This window comes from Gobio gobio, assembly GCF_949357685.1.
Source record: "Gobio gobio genome assembly, chromosome: 13".
NCBI classification, from domain to species: Eukaryota; Metazoa; Chordata; class Actinopteri; order Cypriniformes; family Gobionidae; genus Gobio; species Gobio gobio.
Window position 1 is genome coordinate 24,767,411 of NC_137106.1, and position 19,185 is coordinate 24,786,595.

The 19,185-nt window shown below is 38.7% G+C and overlaps 1 protein-coding gene across 1 annotated transcript in view; it reads right to left on the bottom strand.

Annotated features, from left to right (window-relative positions):
* Window positions 1–19,185, bottom strand: part of dlgap2a (discs, large homolog-associated protein 2a) — a gene marked incomplete at its 3' end in the record, with an annotated part of 179,411 nt that overhangs the window by 43,580 nt on the left and 116,646 nt on the right. Inside the window, 1 exon segment of the mRNA XM_079833680.1 lies at window positions 13,394–14,541. Coding sequence (XP_079689806.1) covers window positions 13,394–14,473 — 1,080 coding nt within the window. The 5' untranslated portion in view covers window positions 14,474–14,541.

Sequence of the window (19,185 nt, forward strand, 5' to 3'; positions counted from 1 at the left end):
AGGTCTTTGCCTCTGATTGGCTGTGGTCCAGATATTCCTGCTCTGCGCTGTGTGTGTGATTGAAATTGCGAGCAGCACCATTGAATCAGTTACGGCAATCAGCATCAGCAAACTAAACGCGACGCTGAAACTGTTTGTGAGTCCATTTCACTGAAGGTGTCTGTGTGAGCGCATGTGTGTGTGTGTGTGTGTGAGAGAGAAGGAACGTGAACTTGTGCCGCCCTAAACTACTTCATTGTCATGACAACCGTCTGTCAGTGTCAGCTCAGGTGGCGCAAGAATCAAAACATCTAGGAATAGCTCCGTATGTTTTAGGCATATTAAAAAAGTCTAACGTTACATTAAGTGAAATAAGTCCTGTACTCACATCGTCAAGCAAACCACAAAAACAAAATCCTCGTGTGTAATAATTTGGCGGTCGCCATTTGTAATCTTCCTTTGAAGAGACTTGCAGAACGCGCTGCAACATTTCCCTCAGATACAGTAAATGCTTAACCCAGTCGGTGTCACTACTGTGATTGTGCATTGTTATCATAGACTGTAAAAAAATATGGACGTAGTGTCCGTAACGTCACCTATAGGATTCTGATGAGCTGTTCTGAAGCGCAAAGTATGGACGAGATGGTCGTTGCCATCTTGGCAGCGCATCAGTCCCGGATAACAGAAAATGGGCAAAAAGGCGGAACATGGGCGGAGCTGAAGTGACGCGATGACGGACAGACAGCAGACAAACGGCAATCCACCTGTCACTCTAAGTGGCCACGCCCTTAATTATGCAGAACTTTAATGCTTTATATAATGTAAACGAATGAGTTACAAAAAAAAATCACCCCCCTCACAGTTGTCATGAAGGGCAAAATTTGTACCAGGTATATATATATATATATATAAAGCAGGCAGAGGAAATTAAAAAGTCCGTATTTTGTGCTGGTGCACCTAAATAAATTAGTTAGGTGCACCAGTGCAACCAAGACAAAAAGTTAGTCTGGAGCCCTTGGTGAAGTGCAGCACTGATCAGAATAAGCGGATCGTTTGGTTCGTGTAAATGCTGCTCCATCTCGGCAAGCGTTGTGAAAGGTGATTCTGAAATCCACCACCGCTTCAATATAATTGTATATATCCTAATTAAATTTATAATCAGAGCCTTAATCAATATTTTTCTTTCTATATTATTATGATGTTTTTTAATGATTCTCTCCAGTTATGATTTTGTTTCTTCCTTTATATTTTCTAAAGTTTATATTTGGTCTCTGAGTGTTGACTGAGGGTCTGTCCTAGGGATGTGTGATGTGTCACTAAAACACTTGATTTCAGTCATGTGTTTGGATTTTGGAGGTATCACACACCCCTAACCTGACAGGAGTGCAGTAACAATTTTGCTCACTTAGCCCGGCTTCCAGATATGAAATATAGATTTGTCTTTAATTTTTTATATTTTATTTATTTTATATTTCCTTTTAGTGAAACACTAAAGAATTGTATGAATATGGCCTGTCTGTACCTCTCACTGAGAGAAAGCACATGTAATCAGTATGTTATGGGAAACTTTTTCTTGTCAGTACTAGAGCTCACCAACTCCAACCTTGGAGAGACTGTGTATCTGTGTATGTGCGCTGTATTTCGTGTTACAGATCAGTATTGGAGGTGGATTACAGGCATCCTAAGAGATGGGTGGACGTGTTGTTCTGGGCAAGCTGGCGCCTGCTCCTGAATCTGTAAGGCCACTACGTGCCTAATTCTGGGGTGAAAGCATCACAAGTGATATATGTACACGTGAATCTGATTAAATGACAAAGTGTGGAAATTTACCATGACTTTCCATTTTCTCTGAGCCAATCAGAATCATCCACCTGGCAGTAATGATGTGGCTAGACCTTGAAATTGTATGTACGATAGGCTGGTAAAGGGAGTGCGGCCTACAAACTCCTTGTGAGACTTGAAGCTGGCTTCTGCTGATGAAACTGCAAACTATTCTTCAGTACATTTTTCTTTAACTAATTACACTCCTGACTCTTGTTCTTCATTTTTCACTACTGGTCCTAAACTGTTACCCCAACAGCTGAGTTTGTGTCACTTATAACATGCATTTGAAAAGCAACTCGCCAAACATCTTTCCAAACTTGTAATGAGAAAGTGTTTACAAAACTGTTGTCCAACAAAAGAGAACATTTAATGACACTTTTACTCCAAACTCACTTCATAACAGTCGACTGTTTTGTTTTGTAGAAAGCTTTTCTTTAAAGTGAATTACGTTTTGTATAAATTATATCCTAATTTAAATCAATGTTTTTAACATATTTGCTAGGGCTGGGCGATAAAACGATAATAACAGTTATAACTATGCGTAATGCTACGCATGCGGTGTGCAGACCGGGCTTCTGGGTGCCGCACGCGGTGTTGTTGACAGTCACAGTGGCCGACAGGCTGACAGGCTTGGAGGAGTGGAGTGGAGTGGAGCAAGAACAATGAGCGATAGTGACGAAAATTCAGCGCTCGCACACAGATATCGTTGACAAGAAAGGTCACTCAACTTCAACTGGTTTGACTTTTGAGATATTTTGGCTATTTGCAATCTGACATAAAACAGAGCGACGTGCACTGCTTAACATAGGTTTACCACATGGTAATAATAATTGTGATAATTTTTTTGGGCCATATCGCCCAGCCCTAATATTTGCTTCTTATTTAATAAGCCAATATAACAGAGACATTAGCTTTAGCACTGGCGATCATGCATTGCACGCATGTCTCAAATGAACCGAAACTCGAAATTATATTTTAGTATTGTGTGTATCTGATCGTTTACAAAATCAAATTATTCAGAAAATGTTTGCCATTGAAATGACTGGGAAAAAGTGTCCCAATCAACCTGAATTCACCCTATACTATCCGAAACCATAATTGCATTGCATTATGTTGTTTTAAATCCCAAATATTTTACTTATAACATTCATCATTACCAATTATTCAGTTATTTGTATTTACTGAATACTGAATTGGGTTCAGTGTCACAATATTACAATTTTCAAAAACATTTCTGATTGAAATCTTGTTTCTTGTTTTGGCAGTTTAAGTTTTTTAAAATTTTATTTTTTTCCCCTAGAAAATTTTACTTATCTAGTAAAGGAAACTTGATTTAAGAATTTTTAGATATTTGGACTAGAAACAAGAAAAAATACTAAATAAGAAGAGCATTTCTTGCAGTGTAGTCAAATCTTTTGATCATTTAAAATATAATAGGCCTTTGTTGACTACATTCTAAATAAACTACAACAAAATATAATTTCCTTTGTCCTGTTGCTTAGCTCCCTCTCAGTCACATACCTGAAGCTCGTTCATTATGCAGGTCATTATGCGGCCCATTATGCATTATTTTGTTCTCTCAGGTGTGATACCCAACATTATTCATGATCTTTCACGCCTCCTCGCATACTGCCTTTGTAAAGAAAAAGTGTCTTACAAAATGTAAAATAATATATTGTTTTATGTGAATAAGTAGGCGCAATGATTCTCACATCAGTTTGAAGGAAAAACTCAAGGCAACAACACCCATTAGTCAAAAGTCGTGTGGACACTTTTTTTTTTTTTTAAACCATGCATAAACATTATTCTCTCAAAAATACAAGCATGTATATACATGTTGCTTAGATATTATGGTAGTTTGTGCTGAATACAGTGTAATTAAACTTTTGCCATTAATATGTTTATAAGCAACTGAAAAAAAGCACAAATGTCAGAGCATGTCAAAACTCCTAAAGGGCCCAATAACAGCTCAGACTTCTAGTGGTTTAGACCCAAATAATAAGAAAAGGATTAAGTTTAATATAAGTTAGTTAAGAAAAGTTTAATTTGTAAAGTATTTAATTCACTGGATTATATAAAATATATATATGCAAAATTTTCTACTGAATTTCCAGGGAAAAAAACATTATATTATACTTATTTTTTTAAATGACATGCATCTACACTAGACTGATTTTCTTTAAAGAAATTCATATTTTTAGTTAGCAAGGACACATTAACTAAAAGAGACAGTAAAGACATTTAAATTGTTACAAAAAAATCTAATAAAAGCTTTTTTGACAGCATTCTTTTCAAAGAATCTTGGAAAAATGTCTCATGGTTTCCACAAAAATATTAAACAGTGCAACACAAAGTATTACGCAGTAACTGATAATAATAAGAAATGATAAATTATTTAAATGTTTCTGAAGGACCATGTGACACTGGAGTAATTCAGCTTGTCCGTCACAGAAATAAATTACATTTTAAAGTAAATTAAAATAAAAAAACAGATATTTTAAATATTTGATCAAATAAAGGCAGCAAAAGAAACTTATTTCAAAAACATTAAAACATTTACTGACCACAAAGTCATACTCAAACTATAATAAAATGTTCCTTATGAGACATTTAAATCGCAAAATACAAAATATTGCAGTCAAACAAAATAATACAATTCAGAAAAGCACTGAATGTTAACAATATATGCCACTGAAATATTTTTTACTCTAATTCAGTTTAAGCCATTGATTATCTCGTCTGAAAGATCAAACAGCAACGCAAATAGTATCTGCTGTCACCAACATTCCCTTGCCCATCCACACACACACACAAGCTGTGTCTGACCTCTTTTGTTGTCTGACTCGCACAGTTTATTGAGTTGTTGTCACGACAGAATTTCTTTGAGTCCCTCTCTCTCCCTCTCTGTGTGTGTGTGTGTGTGTGTGTGTGTGTGTGTAAGGGTTGCTGTTTGGCTTCTGCTGGCTTGTAAACAGTCTTATTAATTGGTTATTAGATTCACCTCCACTGACCTATCAGAAAATCTATTAAAATGCAATCCTCTCTTCTTGTAGCCTTTTGAGGCAGGTGAAGAATACAAAGAATGAAAGAACAAGGCAGAATCATAACGAGAAGGGTAAACTGTGTGTCAAAGTGCAAAAGAGTTTGCGGTTAGTCGCTGCAAGACTCACCTAGAGAGGACTGTTTATTTAGAGTGATCTTTTATTATTCAGACAATGAATACTTCTGATGCTCACAGTGCAGTGGACTAAGCTCAGTGATGTTTGCCAACCTCTACTGAAATGTCAATGTCATAATGTTTGAAAATGTAATTCCTTTACTTTTAAGGACATTCACACAAAGTGGAGAAAAGTTCAACTTGATGCAAATGAGCCACGGTGTGATGCGGCGACTACCAATGGGACCGAAGACACTGGAATACACGTGATCTGTCTCCTTCCTTAGCTGAGTGTAGGAAAAACAGAGGATAAGTTATGTTATTATGCGCAGTTTCAATGGTTTACATGATTCATCTCCCACATGCAGGAATATAATACAAAGTTTGATGTGAAAAACCATGTCAGAATTATCGTTGTCCCAAGTTAGTTCTTTATATTCATGATATGATGTATTGTGCACTGCTGCAATTTATATACAAACACATTATCATTCAAATGCACGATTATGGCCAAAATGTTAATCATGATTATTTTGATCAATACTGAGATCACGATTAATAATCACGATTATTTATTGATTTTTTTATTTTAATTAAAAATAATTTTAATTTTAATTATTTATTGTTGATTTTAATTTGAATTATTCTTTGTTAAGAGGTTTGTAGCCTTATGACCGACTGCTATCTGGTGTGGAATTTTCCTCACGTTACTCTGTCCTCTGTGACTGTCTACATCTAGAAACTAAGCTGTGCGGTGCAGGGAACAACTCTGATTGGCTCATGGAGGCACGTGATCAGACAGTGGTTTACGGAGTGCTAGGGCTTTGCCGGTAAAAGTGACAACCGCGCCACTGCGGTGGCTGAGTAGCACCGGCGGTGGTCGGCCAAAACACTTTTTTTTTTGTATGTGAATGCTGTTTTTTGTGAATATTATGAGAGAAGTTAAGCACAAAGCTTTATTTACAAAATAAATAATAGGTTCACAATTAAATGTTACAGCGCAGCCATGGAAACATATGCCGAACGAGAGAGGTAGGCTTTGTGAGGTGAGCCAAATTTAAGCTTTGCTTTTTGCGATCTGGTCACCCGATTTTCCACAAATTTAACAATAAGCTTACTTCATTTTATTTAGAGATGTTCCGTTACCCTTTTTACCTTCCCGATACCGATTCCGATACCTGGGCTCAGGGTATCGGCCGATACAGAGTACTGATCCGATACCTGGGTGTGTATCTGTATATACAGCTGTATATACTACTAGCCCTGTATGAATTGCTAGAATTATTTTATGGTGTGCTTCAGACTTATCCCTTTATAAAACATGAACAAATACATACAGTGAACTACTGTATTTATTACAGTATTTGAATTATCTGACATGCATTTGACAGTAATATTATTTATTTTTCTTAAGCGAAAAATAACTTCAAATGGAGCCACAAATCTAACACCGCAAACTGAAAAAGATATTTTAGTTTTACAATATAACTGTATAAAAAACTGTGCAACAAATAAGTCTAGGATTATAAAAAAAAAATATATTAATCAGAAAATAATCTCTTTACAACAAAACAAGTAAAAAATAAGCAACGGTCTAGGCATAATTAATATTATTAATAGAGACGTATTATTATTACATAGAGACGTAGCTAAATCTACTGTAGGCTACAAGAGTAGCTTAATATATTGTCAATTTATTCACGTTAAACCAAACTTTTATTTTGGTGGGTTGCCGTGAAGATCTTTGAGTGTCTGTGTTCATATGACATGACTGTTTTCTCAAATGAAACGGTAAATTCTCATAAAGTGACAGTTTATGCGTTCGTGTCCTCATATAGTGACACACGGCAGAGACTACAAAGAGAGCGAGCGAGTGTCGCGCGCGCGCGCGCGCGTGTGTGTGTGTGTGCATCTGCGCCCGTCATCCACAGAGACGTAGAATTTGCAGGAGTAATATTTAAAGGTCCCGTTCTTCGTGTTTTTTTGAAGCTTTGATTGTGTTTACAGTGTGCAATATAACATGTGTTCATGTTTCGCGTGTAAAAAAACACAGTATTTTTCACACAATTTACTTATCTGTGTACCGCTGTTTCCACTGTCCTAAAAACGGCTGGTGATTTCCTTGTGCTATGAAGTCCCTCCTTCAGAAATACGTAACGAGTTCTGATTGTGCTAGCGGTTCCTGTGCTGTGATTCGACCACAGAATAGCGCACGTGAAAGCGGTTCCTGTGTTGTAATTTGACAGCAGTTTAGCGCACGTTGGAAAGGTCACGCCTCTTAACAGAGAGATGTATGCGTTCAATAATCTCTACAGCGTCCCTGGGAAAGCCAAACAAAGGTGATTTGACTCCTGGATGAAAATAACAGCGTCTCGATGACATGGCGATAAACACACTCAACGCAACAGTTCCTTTTCTCCACGCGACCGTCCGCTTCTCCACGTGGGACAGCAACAAGACCGCGCCCCCTTTTTCGCGTTTCTTTGTGGGCGGAGGTTAGTCTGTTCTACTGCTCTACTGACGTAATTAAAGCAGGAAGTACCAGGATGTAGTCCAAGCCAGCCGTTCGCTGTAGGCTTTGAAAGGGAACTTCTGTTAAATAAAATATCTCGCTTGGCATTGAACTTTGAGCTTTATAATATTACAGGTATTATTTATGCTCTAACAGCAACATTACACACTAACTAAAGTTTGAACAATGGAATCGTGAAGAAGGGGACCTTTAAATAGTATTTTGCAGTTTAATATTCACAGACACTAGTATATATTCGGCTACAGTCTGGAGCCCTGCGCTTAGATTAACACGGAAGTGACTGAACGCAGCTGCGGGCACTATTTCACCATTTATTATTATCAATTTATTATTGAAAACAGTTGCACAAATAATTCTTTTTTGTGTGTGTGTGGAAACCATGCTAATTGTTTTTAGGAATCTTTGATGAATTGAACTAGGGCTGAATGATTAATTGCATTTGCGATAATATCGCGATATGATAAAATACGTCTGGTCACGTGACGCGAGCGTAAGCAGTCTGCAGAAAAAGCATCAACTCTGCACGTTACGCCTATGTCTGGCCTAAAGGAAAGAACAATTTGTGCTTAAGCGATCTAATATTGTGTTGGTCATACTATAAAATAGGGGTGGGAGAAAAGATTCTCTCTTTAACTATTCTGAGCTTAGATTTTAACTGCAGGTGCACAATGGCGCTGCATGTTTTAGAAACACCGGTATTCAGATTGCTTCCATTTCCTCTCTCTCTCACTCACACACACACCACTCTAACCATAAAATAATCTTTCATAACGTTCGGAAAGGTTGACACATGCTTATAGTGTGTGTTCTCGCCCGCTGGTATTTTCCTTACAAATGCTCTACGAAGGCTTAAAGGGGTCATGAACTGTTTTAAAAAAAAAAAAAAATGTATACTATTGTCTGATTGACTTATGACGTTCGCATGGTTTTTACATAAAAAATATCATAATGCAAGTAATAGGCTATTTTCTGCCCTGGTTTTGAGGCTCTCCCAAGAAACACTGGGTTTGATGGGCGTGCCGCACTGAACACTTGGTAGTAAACGCCCATGGCTAGGATTGGATAACAGGATTCAGCTCCCCTGTGAGTAGGCTACACAAGGAATTGTTTTGAAAGCCTGTGAGAAATGGCAACCGAAATGATTTGTCCCACAGGGCTCGCAAAATATCTTTATCAAACAAACACAATGATTTATATATCATCCTCCCGCAATTAATTGTAATGTTATTTTTTTAATACTTGGCCCGCCCGATCGGTGGATATAAGTGTAAACCGTGCATCATACAATCACACACACACACACACACACACAAGTATGTTGCAGACTGCATGATCATAACTTCCACAATTGTATTTTTCCTTCAAATATCAAGTCAAGAGAGTGAATGCACATCAAGAAAGGAATGTTATTTCACTATTTAAGATAGCCTGTTTTGGGCTAACGTTTTGGTAGCCCATCTGAAAAACACATAGCCCACACATAGTTGGGCTTTGCGAGCCCTAGCCCATACATGTCCGAGTCTGATCCTGAATCGCAATGAATCAACACCACCACAAATAATGCATGACAGCGTGCTAATGTTAAGTTAGACATGTACACATAATCAATAGATATCAAACGATCTGTAACAATGCAATACTATCAAATATATAAAAACCTTTTTACTCACATAAGTGTGGTTAATCTCATCCTGTCTGCAAATCCAGCCTCTTGTTTACAAACGAATCCAGTGAAATGAAAGAACAGTCTTCCCCACGTGAGCTGGATATTCATTAAAAATAAAGTTCATCCATGCATTCATAATATTGGAATCCGAATGAAGCTTATGCGGTATGTTTAGAAATTCTATCCGGTTTAGCTCCATGTAGGCCTGTGTTATGTTAGTGGCACGAGTCGGTGGGCGGGGCTACAGAATCAGGCGTTGTTCTTCTTATGTTGAGGCGGTGCTTCACTTTACGCTGACGTAATAGCCTGGCGCATTCTGAGATCGATCGTTTGCTGGGCCTGGTGTCAATAAAAGCTTTTCTTTGACTAACAGGGAAGTTTTCAGCTCTGAAACTTACAGGATATTCTTATATTACTATGACCTTTTAAAGCATTTCAAATGCTCACGTCGCTTTGTGAAGAGTGCTTGCGCATGCATTTGCCTGTTTATCTATGTTCCTTATAAATTGTTATAGTTATAGTGAGTTATAGTGATAATCATCTTCGTCTTCCTTGGACCAGCGTGTTACACTTGCGGAATAACATTATATATAAATACAAAATATAAAATCACAAGAAAAAAAATATTAAGAAAATGATTTATTTTTTGCAGTACATGTAAAAAGGGCCATAAGAGTTTTATTAGGACCTAGAGCTAGGGATATCCACATGGTGGTAACTGATATCACCATAAAATTCATTCTGAAATGTTTAAAATGAACACATCTGACAGTGAAATCATTTGCTTCGTTTACAAGCATTTTAATAATTTGTTCGTAATCCGATTGATAGTTTATAGGGAATGAAAAGCCTTAATGTAAACACATCATTGGGGAATAATCCGATTAAGCTTCAAAGGTGGTGCAGATCTGTCAGCTGAAAGCAAATTATCTAGGGAAAAACACTTTTTCAATAAATAGGATGTTCGGTAGTTGCATTCAAAATCCATGTGAACCCGCTTAAAAACTTTAGGGGCCAGTTTGAACGTTCATAACATTTTACGCATAACGCAACTGGAACTGCTATCCATCACAGCACCGAGGCTGCTGTCTACAATGAAATGAACTGCTGTCCTCCTTATAACATGATCGATGATTTATTTAAGAAGTGTTGAAACGTGGAGGAAACCCTTGCCAAAAGTCATCTCATAAACCATTTAGCATTGATTTTTATCCAAATCACAATCTTAGCTAATGATTCCATCTACTCACGACATGCAATCCATGATGAACACACACCAAAAATAGCTGCTTTATTGCTATCGTTTGGCTGGCAGTGTTCAGGACACCGGACCATCAGAATGAAGGGGCGCACGTCCTTCCCAGGGAGTTTGCGTCACAGCTGGCTGCATCGATAACAGCAGCCAAAAATAGCACCAGCGTGATAGACGGCGCAGGCTATTTTTGTTGGGGTCGAGAGAACCTATTAAACGCCTGACCCAGAGATGCATCAGTCATTGACTGTTGGATGGTTTCTGTCCCCTTTCTGCAGGCTGATGTTTAATCCACTTAGACATATTTGAAATACAAACACACTTAAGCTAATTGCTGTGCTAAGAAAGATAGATGGGAAGAGTTGCTTTCATCCCTCAGTGAAAGTCCACATTTTTGTCACAGATGCATTTGAGTGATTACTGATGAAAACCAATTAGCCTTTTTTTTAAATGGATGACGAAAGAAAAATGTGTCTGTTGTACAAGTTGAGCCTTTACGTCTTGTGTGACCTGTAAAAGTTACAATGTTGTCTATATAAAATCAATAACAATTCTATCCATAAGCTTTACCAAAACGCTATTTACAAATTGGATTTAGATGAGATGATGAAGGCTGGGCACAATTTCTGCACTCTAACCAACATACTTTCTACCTATACAACTATTAACCTCACTGACCAATGGCAGTATCAGCACAACACTTCAGAAAAATATCAGAAACACTGTCACTGCCATTATTGACACAAAATATGCTTATGATATACACTCAGAATTGTCTAAGTTGACTCAATGGGACCCGAATTATATCTCTACAAGCCTCTAAAACGTAACACTTAATATTGATTTAGGTTCTTTCTGGGAACTCTGGATTCTTTCTTTCCCCGAGGAAACACTCAGATCCATCCATTCATTAATTATCTCAATGGGGCCATCAGCCTCACTGCTTCTGCTGTGCTATTGCATAAGTACAGGACTGGTAGAGGCTGCTGTGTCAGCAGATGATCACTGAGGGTGTTTTTTCCTTGTACATGCTGATCTAACTGGTTGAGTCAGACATCTGCAACACTAACTAGTTCTGACAGACCAGCATATGTTGTGTTTTGGATGCTAGTCTCCCAACCTGGTTACATAAATCAACATTGGTCAACTAGCTTCACCAGTTAAAGGCTATTGCTCGTCCACCAGATAAACCACCACTAGCAAGCACAGACTAACTGGAACAGCATGGAAATTCATCCAATTCCAGAATATATGTTTGCAAAGACTTTTTGATGACTTTTCAGTCTTTTCAAAGATAAATACAATCTAACAATCAACTATATATATATATATATATATATATATATATATATATATATATATATATATATATATATATATATATATATATATATATATATATATATATATATATATATACTACAGTTCTAAACAATGTGGTAACATACTGTTATTCGTTCATAAATATTTAGAATATTAGAATACTATTGATAAAAATCATTCAATAAAATAAATTACATTATTTCAGAATCTGAACGGTTGTTCCACATGTTTTTAACTCACTAAAAAGAACTCATTCGATTAATTAGTTCAAAATCAGACTACACTGGTTGTTCTGTATGTTTTTAATTCCCTAAAAAGAAATGGCACATAAGAGTCATTTGTTAAGGACTCCATTATTTTGCGCAGTAGATTCAGTAGGGGTGCTGATGAATAAGTAGTGAGGGCCGAAGACGAACCAGTCACACAACCAAGTCCAGCATACATAACCAGACAAAAAGGATGTTGTTTCACCGGAAGGTCAAGTTATGACAATTTGATTTAAAATTTCAAGATAAAAAAAAAAAAGTTAACAATAAAGGTCAATATCATGTGTTTAGGAAATAGGGTGAATTTCCACTATATTGTCAACTCTAAAATAAAAAGAACCAGTTGTGAATAAGAATAAAGCATTATCCTCATATAAAGTGAGGCAAAAACAACAGTCAAATTCTAACATGGGATGAATTAACTAAATCAATATCACTGTCCTCTTTAAAGTAGTGCTATTAAAAAAGCTGCCATGGGCATGTACTAAAACACAAATGATCCCATCAGGAAAAGCAATTTACAAAAGCATTCGCATAGTAGCTGTACTCTACTATGACAGATATGTGATTCATTTCAGCAATTTTGGAAACAGATTGCATTTTGCTACAATGCTAACCTGTGACAATCCAGCATCCATATATAGGATAAACAGCCCTAATTGTAACAATGAACTAGAAAACAACAAAAAGCTATTTACAGTGGTCTGACAGCACAATGAATAATGAATCCCAACGAAATGTGATGCATTCGGAAAATCACGCGTTAGCACAGAAAGATCAATGCTAATCAATATGACTCATTGCTTGCAATAATTTCATACATAAACAACAGGAACAAACTGGTCTAGTCAGAGTGACAAGACCAACAAATCTGCCTCTCAATTTAGCACATTAGCACCTCACAACAACAACACACACGCACAATCTTCAATCAGGCTACATTCTCCATCAACGAAAACAAACATATTCCCAACTATGTAACAACCCTTTCAGTGGACTATTACTTTTGACTCTGTTGGGAACCCTCTGAATATTAAACAACAATCTACAGGCACCAATAAGCCATGGATCAGAAAGCAGCCACACAGAGGTTTGTTTGAAAAATGAATAGCATTACATACGCAAACACTGAAACACTGAATCTCATCTTAGAGCAGAGGTTCTCATTTTTTTACTCCAAGGGCACCCACTGTTCACTCCAATATTCGAATGCCATTATTCGAATTAATTCGAGGCAAATTAAAATAAGAAATATCTTGCATTTTAGTTGTAGTTTACTTAAATTAAAATATATTTTAAGTCATTTTGAAGCCTGCTTGGAAGTTTGCAGAGGCCCCCTGGTTGAGAACCACTGTCCTCACCTGCATTCGCATCTGCATGAAAGAGATCTCACCTGCAAATAATGACAAGGCCTCATGGAGGACTTCAGATCTTGAGGCATGGTCGGTTTCTCTAGGTTGAGGGAAGATTTGCGGTAGGCTTCTTTAGCCTGGCTGACGGTCAGCGTCGACCAGGAGCTGCGCTTCATAAATTTGCCCTCCGGGGCCATAGCGATGCTCTCGCATGCTGAACATTTTACATCGTTGTTGCTTTTGGAGGTCTTGAGAGAAAGGTCGCCAAAGTGCCCATGGCCCGTGTCTGGGTAACAGTGAGTGATATGATCTCCGTGGTGCCGGCTCATGATGCTGGGAGTCCGGTAGGTGCTGTCACTGTCCAAGTTGTCATCAGAACTCCACCAGCCAGCTATCCCTGAGCGTTGTTTGGAGTCTGACTTGCGTTCCTTGCTCTTACTCCGTTTGCTGTGTTTATGGTTTCCATGGTGATGTCCGTGATGATGGTGGTGGTGGTGTCCGCTGTCTGAGCGAGAGTCTCCCTTGGTGCCGTTCATCTTAGATGACCCCTCGAGCGAGTGGGATTTGGTGAAGAGCTTCTGGACGGAGTGCACCAGGTGTCGGATGCGCCCGGGACTCTCGTTGCGCTGCTCGCTGCTAGTGGTGGTGGCAGACGTGCGCTGGTACTGCAATGTGTGGAAACCGTCTCTGTGAATCGGCAGCTGCTTCTCAAATTGGTCGAGGAGGTTCGCTGGAATGCGGTTCATCTTCCCAGACCCGCCGCCCCCACCACCAACACTGACACCGACCCCTCCACCGCCGCTGCCACCGTGTGAAGTGGAGCCGTCATCCCGCGAGCCGTCGTGGTGTGAACTGTAGTGCATTCTGGGAAAGGTGCTGCTGGAAACGTGGTCAGATGCCATGGAAACGGGCATCACCATGCACTCCGAGTGGATGGAGCTGCGGGGCGAGCAGCGGTGAGGATCCAGAGGGCAGCTCTCGGTCGGACTGAGCAGGTAGGGAGAGCGAGAGTCGGGGCCGACATGCTGCAAGTGATCAAGAGACTGATCGCAGTCTGGCAGCCCACAGATGTGTCCTGATGTGAAGGTGAGCTGAGGACGGCCGCTTGATAAACCTTTCATATTCCTGGGAGGGGAGGGGTAGCTGTCTTCATCGAAGTACGGTGGTGGAGACCATGAATCTAGCTGACCTATGAAAGACAAAGAGAGGAAAAGAGAAGAGAGCATGAGTGAGTGAGTGGGGCATTCTGCATCAGTTTAGACCTTGTTCAACCTTTACGCAAACTAAATTTTGAGACATTTCCCCATGGGCATGTAGGAAGCACTAATAGATATTTGCAAAACAGCCTGCTGGGATTCAAACAAGCTGATTACTAAATCACTGACTTTTCATGAATTCAAGCAATTCTTTTGAACCTCTGCACAGTCATGGAAAAAATAACACTTCAGTTCATGAATGGAATGAAATCATGTTGTCCAAACAAAAGCACGTCCCATAGCCCTCCACCAATCCTCCCCATCTGGTCCTGCCAGGCCTTACAAGGACAGAGTTGCAAGCCTTGCCATTTATCCAATGCAAAGTAAAATAATAGCCTATCATTTCAGAACCGCTGGGCCATCCGTCAAAGCCGGCTCCGGAGAGAGAGGGAGCACTTCGAGGTGCTTCAGCGGTTGTCCTTGAGAGACATTGCTCAGAGATTAAAACCACATTCACTGTGATCTTTCATCACAGCCACATATGGGCAGCCTGCCGCTATCTTCATCAGAGCTAAGGCTCAGTGATGGCATTTTTCACATCCAGCCATTTGCCCTTTCTGACATAACTATTTCATGCTGCTGGGTCATATGTCATTTCACACAGGTGATTAATGGGAATTTTCATGTGGTCGAAACACAGAGTAATGCATATTAAAATAAAGGTCATTTTTCAATTGCTGAAGAAAAATGCTGTCACAGAACATGTCAGTTTTAATTAGTTTTTCGGTGTAAAAAGTGAGGACTTGTTAAACTCCATGCTGTTTTAATATCTGAGATATTAACAATTTTAAAGTTCTCTTTTGTATCAGAGTGAAAGAACATAATTTGGCAATTATTCACATTCTGTGCAAGTATGCTTATGTAGTGTATTTAATGTCCTATTTATCGACGTACGTATTAAAGCTGTTAAAAATAAAGCAAGTCAAAAAATAACCCTGGTAATTTCCTATTATTAAGTGTTACAAGCTGGTACAGACCTCTGATGACTTAAATGTGACCACAAGAGTCACACCACAATGCAAAGCACAGTACATAGTCAGACAGAAGATTATTTTCCCTTATTTTTAGTATTACACTTACATCTCTCTTGAAACATCCATCGACAAGTCAAGAATACACTACCTTTTAAAAATTTGAGAAATGAATACTTTTATTCAGTAAAAAACGCATTAAATCGATCAAAAGGGACGTAACAGACATTTATAATGATGCAACATTTTCTATAAGTCATATAATCCTAGAAAGAAAAAAAACACTGGCAGCAAAGAACTGGGCCAAAGACAAAAGCAAAAACATCTTGGTGTGAATTTGGACAGCAACCAATTCAAAATCCTCCCTTGTGTTTAATTAGAGCACAAACAGTGTACTGACCCATAAGGAGATCTTTAGCTCAGGTCAGCACACACCATAATGATGCCCAAGTCCATCTTGATTGAAGAGGACCTGAAGGAGAATGTCAAGTTTGTTTATTCTGAGCATGTGAAAGAATATTCCATAGTGATAGTGAATCACAAAGAGCCACTTCATTAAAACGAAACTTTGTGAGAGGCTGAACAACAAAGAGAATCACATTAAAGCATATCCAGAACAAACAGTCCTATTTGGATCACTGTCTGTAAACACCAGCCAATACGGCTGCTTAATTACGTTCTTCCAAAGGTTAAAAGCAAAGAACCTTCAAGGAATCAGATTTGTTCATCAAAAAATCGAAGCAACGGGATTGTGTCCTAAACTCCCAGAAGGCTCTGCAATAAACCACACTGTAACAGTTCTGAATCCGAGGGGACGGATAAAACTGACATGACCAGAATGGTTCTGGTCTCATTGGAGATGTAATAATCTTGCAGCAGCCTGTTGTTGGTTATTTCTCCTTCATCCAAATCCAACACAACTGCAGCGAAATATTTGGAGACAACAACAGAGAAGCACAGACTGCAGACGGAAATGAACAAAGCACAAAGTCCATGCCAAAGGGAGTGAATCTCTCCAACAGAAATCACCTGCCTTGAATGCCTTGTTTGTATCTCCTGCTATTTTTTTTCTATAGCGTAGCTACGTCACCATGTAACACATTTGCATAATACCGCCTGTTGACTATTTTGGCTCGCCCCCCAAACAAAAGTAGTTGTAAGGCTGTCAAGGGAACACTGTTTTTGAAACTGAAATGTAAGAGAGGTTTCACAAGTTCAAACTTACAAATAATCAGATAGAGTAAAGTAGAATTTGGTGTGCTGTCCAAGGAGAGGGTAAAACATGCCGGTTATGGTACGGGACGTTACATTTCCAACACAAGCCCGCGGACGCAGTGTGATGCTTTGGGCAATGTTCTGCTGAGAAACCTTTGGTCCTGCCATCCATGTGAATGTTACTTTGACACGTACCACCTACCAGAGCATTGTTGCAGACCATGTACACCCTTTCATGGAAACGGTATTCCCTAGTGGCTGTGTCCCCTATCAGCAGGATAATGTGTCCTGCCACAAAGTAAAAATGTGACCCTGGACCTCAAAACCAGTCATAAGTAGCATGGGCATATATATATATATATATATATATATATATATATATATATATATATATATATATATATATATATATATATATATATATATATATGATTTCTAAGTGGGAGAACTTGCAAAATAGCAAGGTGTTCAAATACTTATTTTCCTCACTGTATATATATATATATATATATATATATATATATATATATATATATATATATATATATATATATATATATATATATATATATATATATATATATATATATATATATATATATATATATACAGTGAGGAAAATAAGTATTTGAACACCTTGCTATTTTGCAAGTTCTCCCACTTAGAAATCATGGAGGGGTCTGAAATTGTCATCGTAGGTGCATGTCCACTGTGAGAGACATAATATAAAAAAAATTATCCAGAAATCACAATGTATGATTTTTTAACTATTTATTTGTATGATACAGCTGCAAATAAGTATTTGAACACCTGAGAAAATCAATGTTAATATTTGGTACAGTAGCCTTTGTTTGCAATTACAGAGGTCAAACGTTTCCTGTAGTTTTTCCACCAGGTTTGCACACACTGTAGGAGGGATTATGGCCCACTCCTCCACACAGATCTTCTGTAGATCAGTCAGGTTTCTGGCCTGTCGCTGAGAAACACGGAGTTTGAGCTCCCTCCAAAGATTCTCTATTGGGTTTAGGTCTGGAGACTGGCTAGGCCACGCCAGAACCTTGATATGCTTCTTACAGAGCCACACCTTGGTTATCCTGGCTGTGTGCTTCGGGTCATTGTCATGTTGGAAGACCCAGCCTCAACCCATCTTCAATGCTCTAACTGAGGGAAGGAGGTTGTTCCCCAAAATCTCACAATACATGGCCCCGGTCATCCTCTCCTTAATACAGTGCAGTCGCCCTGTCCCATGTGCAGAAAAACACCCCCAAAGCATGATGCTACCACCCCCATGCTTCACAGTAGGGATGGTGTTCTTGGGATGGTACTCATCATTCTTCTTCCTCCAAACACGTTTAGTGGAATTATGACCAAAAAGTTCTATTTTGGTCTCATCTGAACACATGACACATGACTTTCTCCCATGACTCCTCTGGATCATCCAAATGGTCATTGGCAAACTTAAGACGGGCCTGGACATATGCTGGTTTAAGCAGGGGAACCTTCCGTGCCATGCATGATTTCAAACCATGACGTCTTAGTGTATTACCAACAGTAACCTTGGAAACGGTGGTCCCAGCTCTTTTCAGGTCATTGACCAGCTCCTCCTGTGTAGTTCTGGGCTGATTTCTCACCTTTCTTAGGATCATTGAGACCCCACGAGGTGAGATCTTGCATGGAGCCCCAGTCCGAGGGAGATTGACAGTCATGTTTAGCTTCTTCCATTTTCTAATGATTGCTCCAACAGTGGACCTTTTTTCACCAAGCTGCTTGGCAATTTCCCCGTAGCCCTTTCTAGCCTTGTGGAGGTGTACAATTTTGTCTCTAGTGTCTACTTTTTTGCAGCTGTATCATACAAATAAATAGTAAAAAAATCTTACATTGTGATTTCTGGATTTTTTTTTTTTTTAGATTATGTCTCTCACAGTGGACATGCACATACGATAACAATTTCAGACCCCTCCATGATTTCTAAGTGGGAGAACTTGCAAAATAGCAGGGTGTTCAAATACTTATTTTCCTCACTGTATATGCCCGTGCTACTTATGAATGGTTTTGTGGTCCAGGGTCACATTTGTGTGTATTATTATTAGTAATATGCATTGCTAAAAACTTAATTTAGACAACTTTAAAGGCGATTTTCTCAATATTTATATTTTTTTGCACCCTCACATTACAGATTTTCAGTTTATATATAGTGGTATCTCGGCCAGATATTATCCTATCTTAACAAACATGGAGGCCCCACCTTCAAACTTACAGGACTTAAAGGATCTGCTGCAAACATCTTGGTGCCAGATATCACAGCACACATTCAGGGGTCTAGTGGAGTCCATGCCTCGACGGGTCAGGGCTGTTTTAGCAGCAAAAGGGGGACCAACACAATATTGTTAT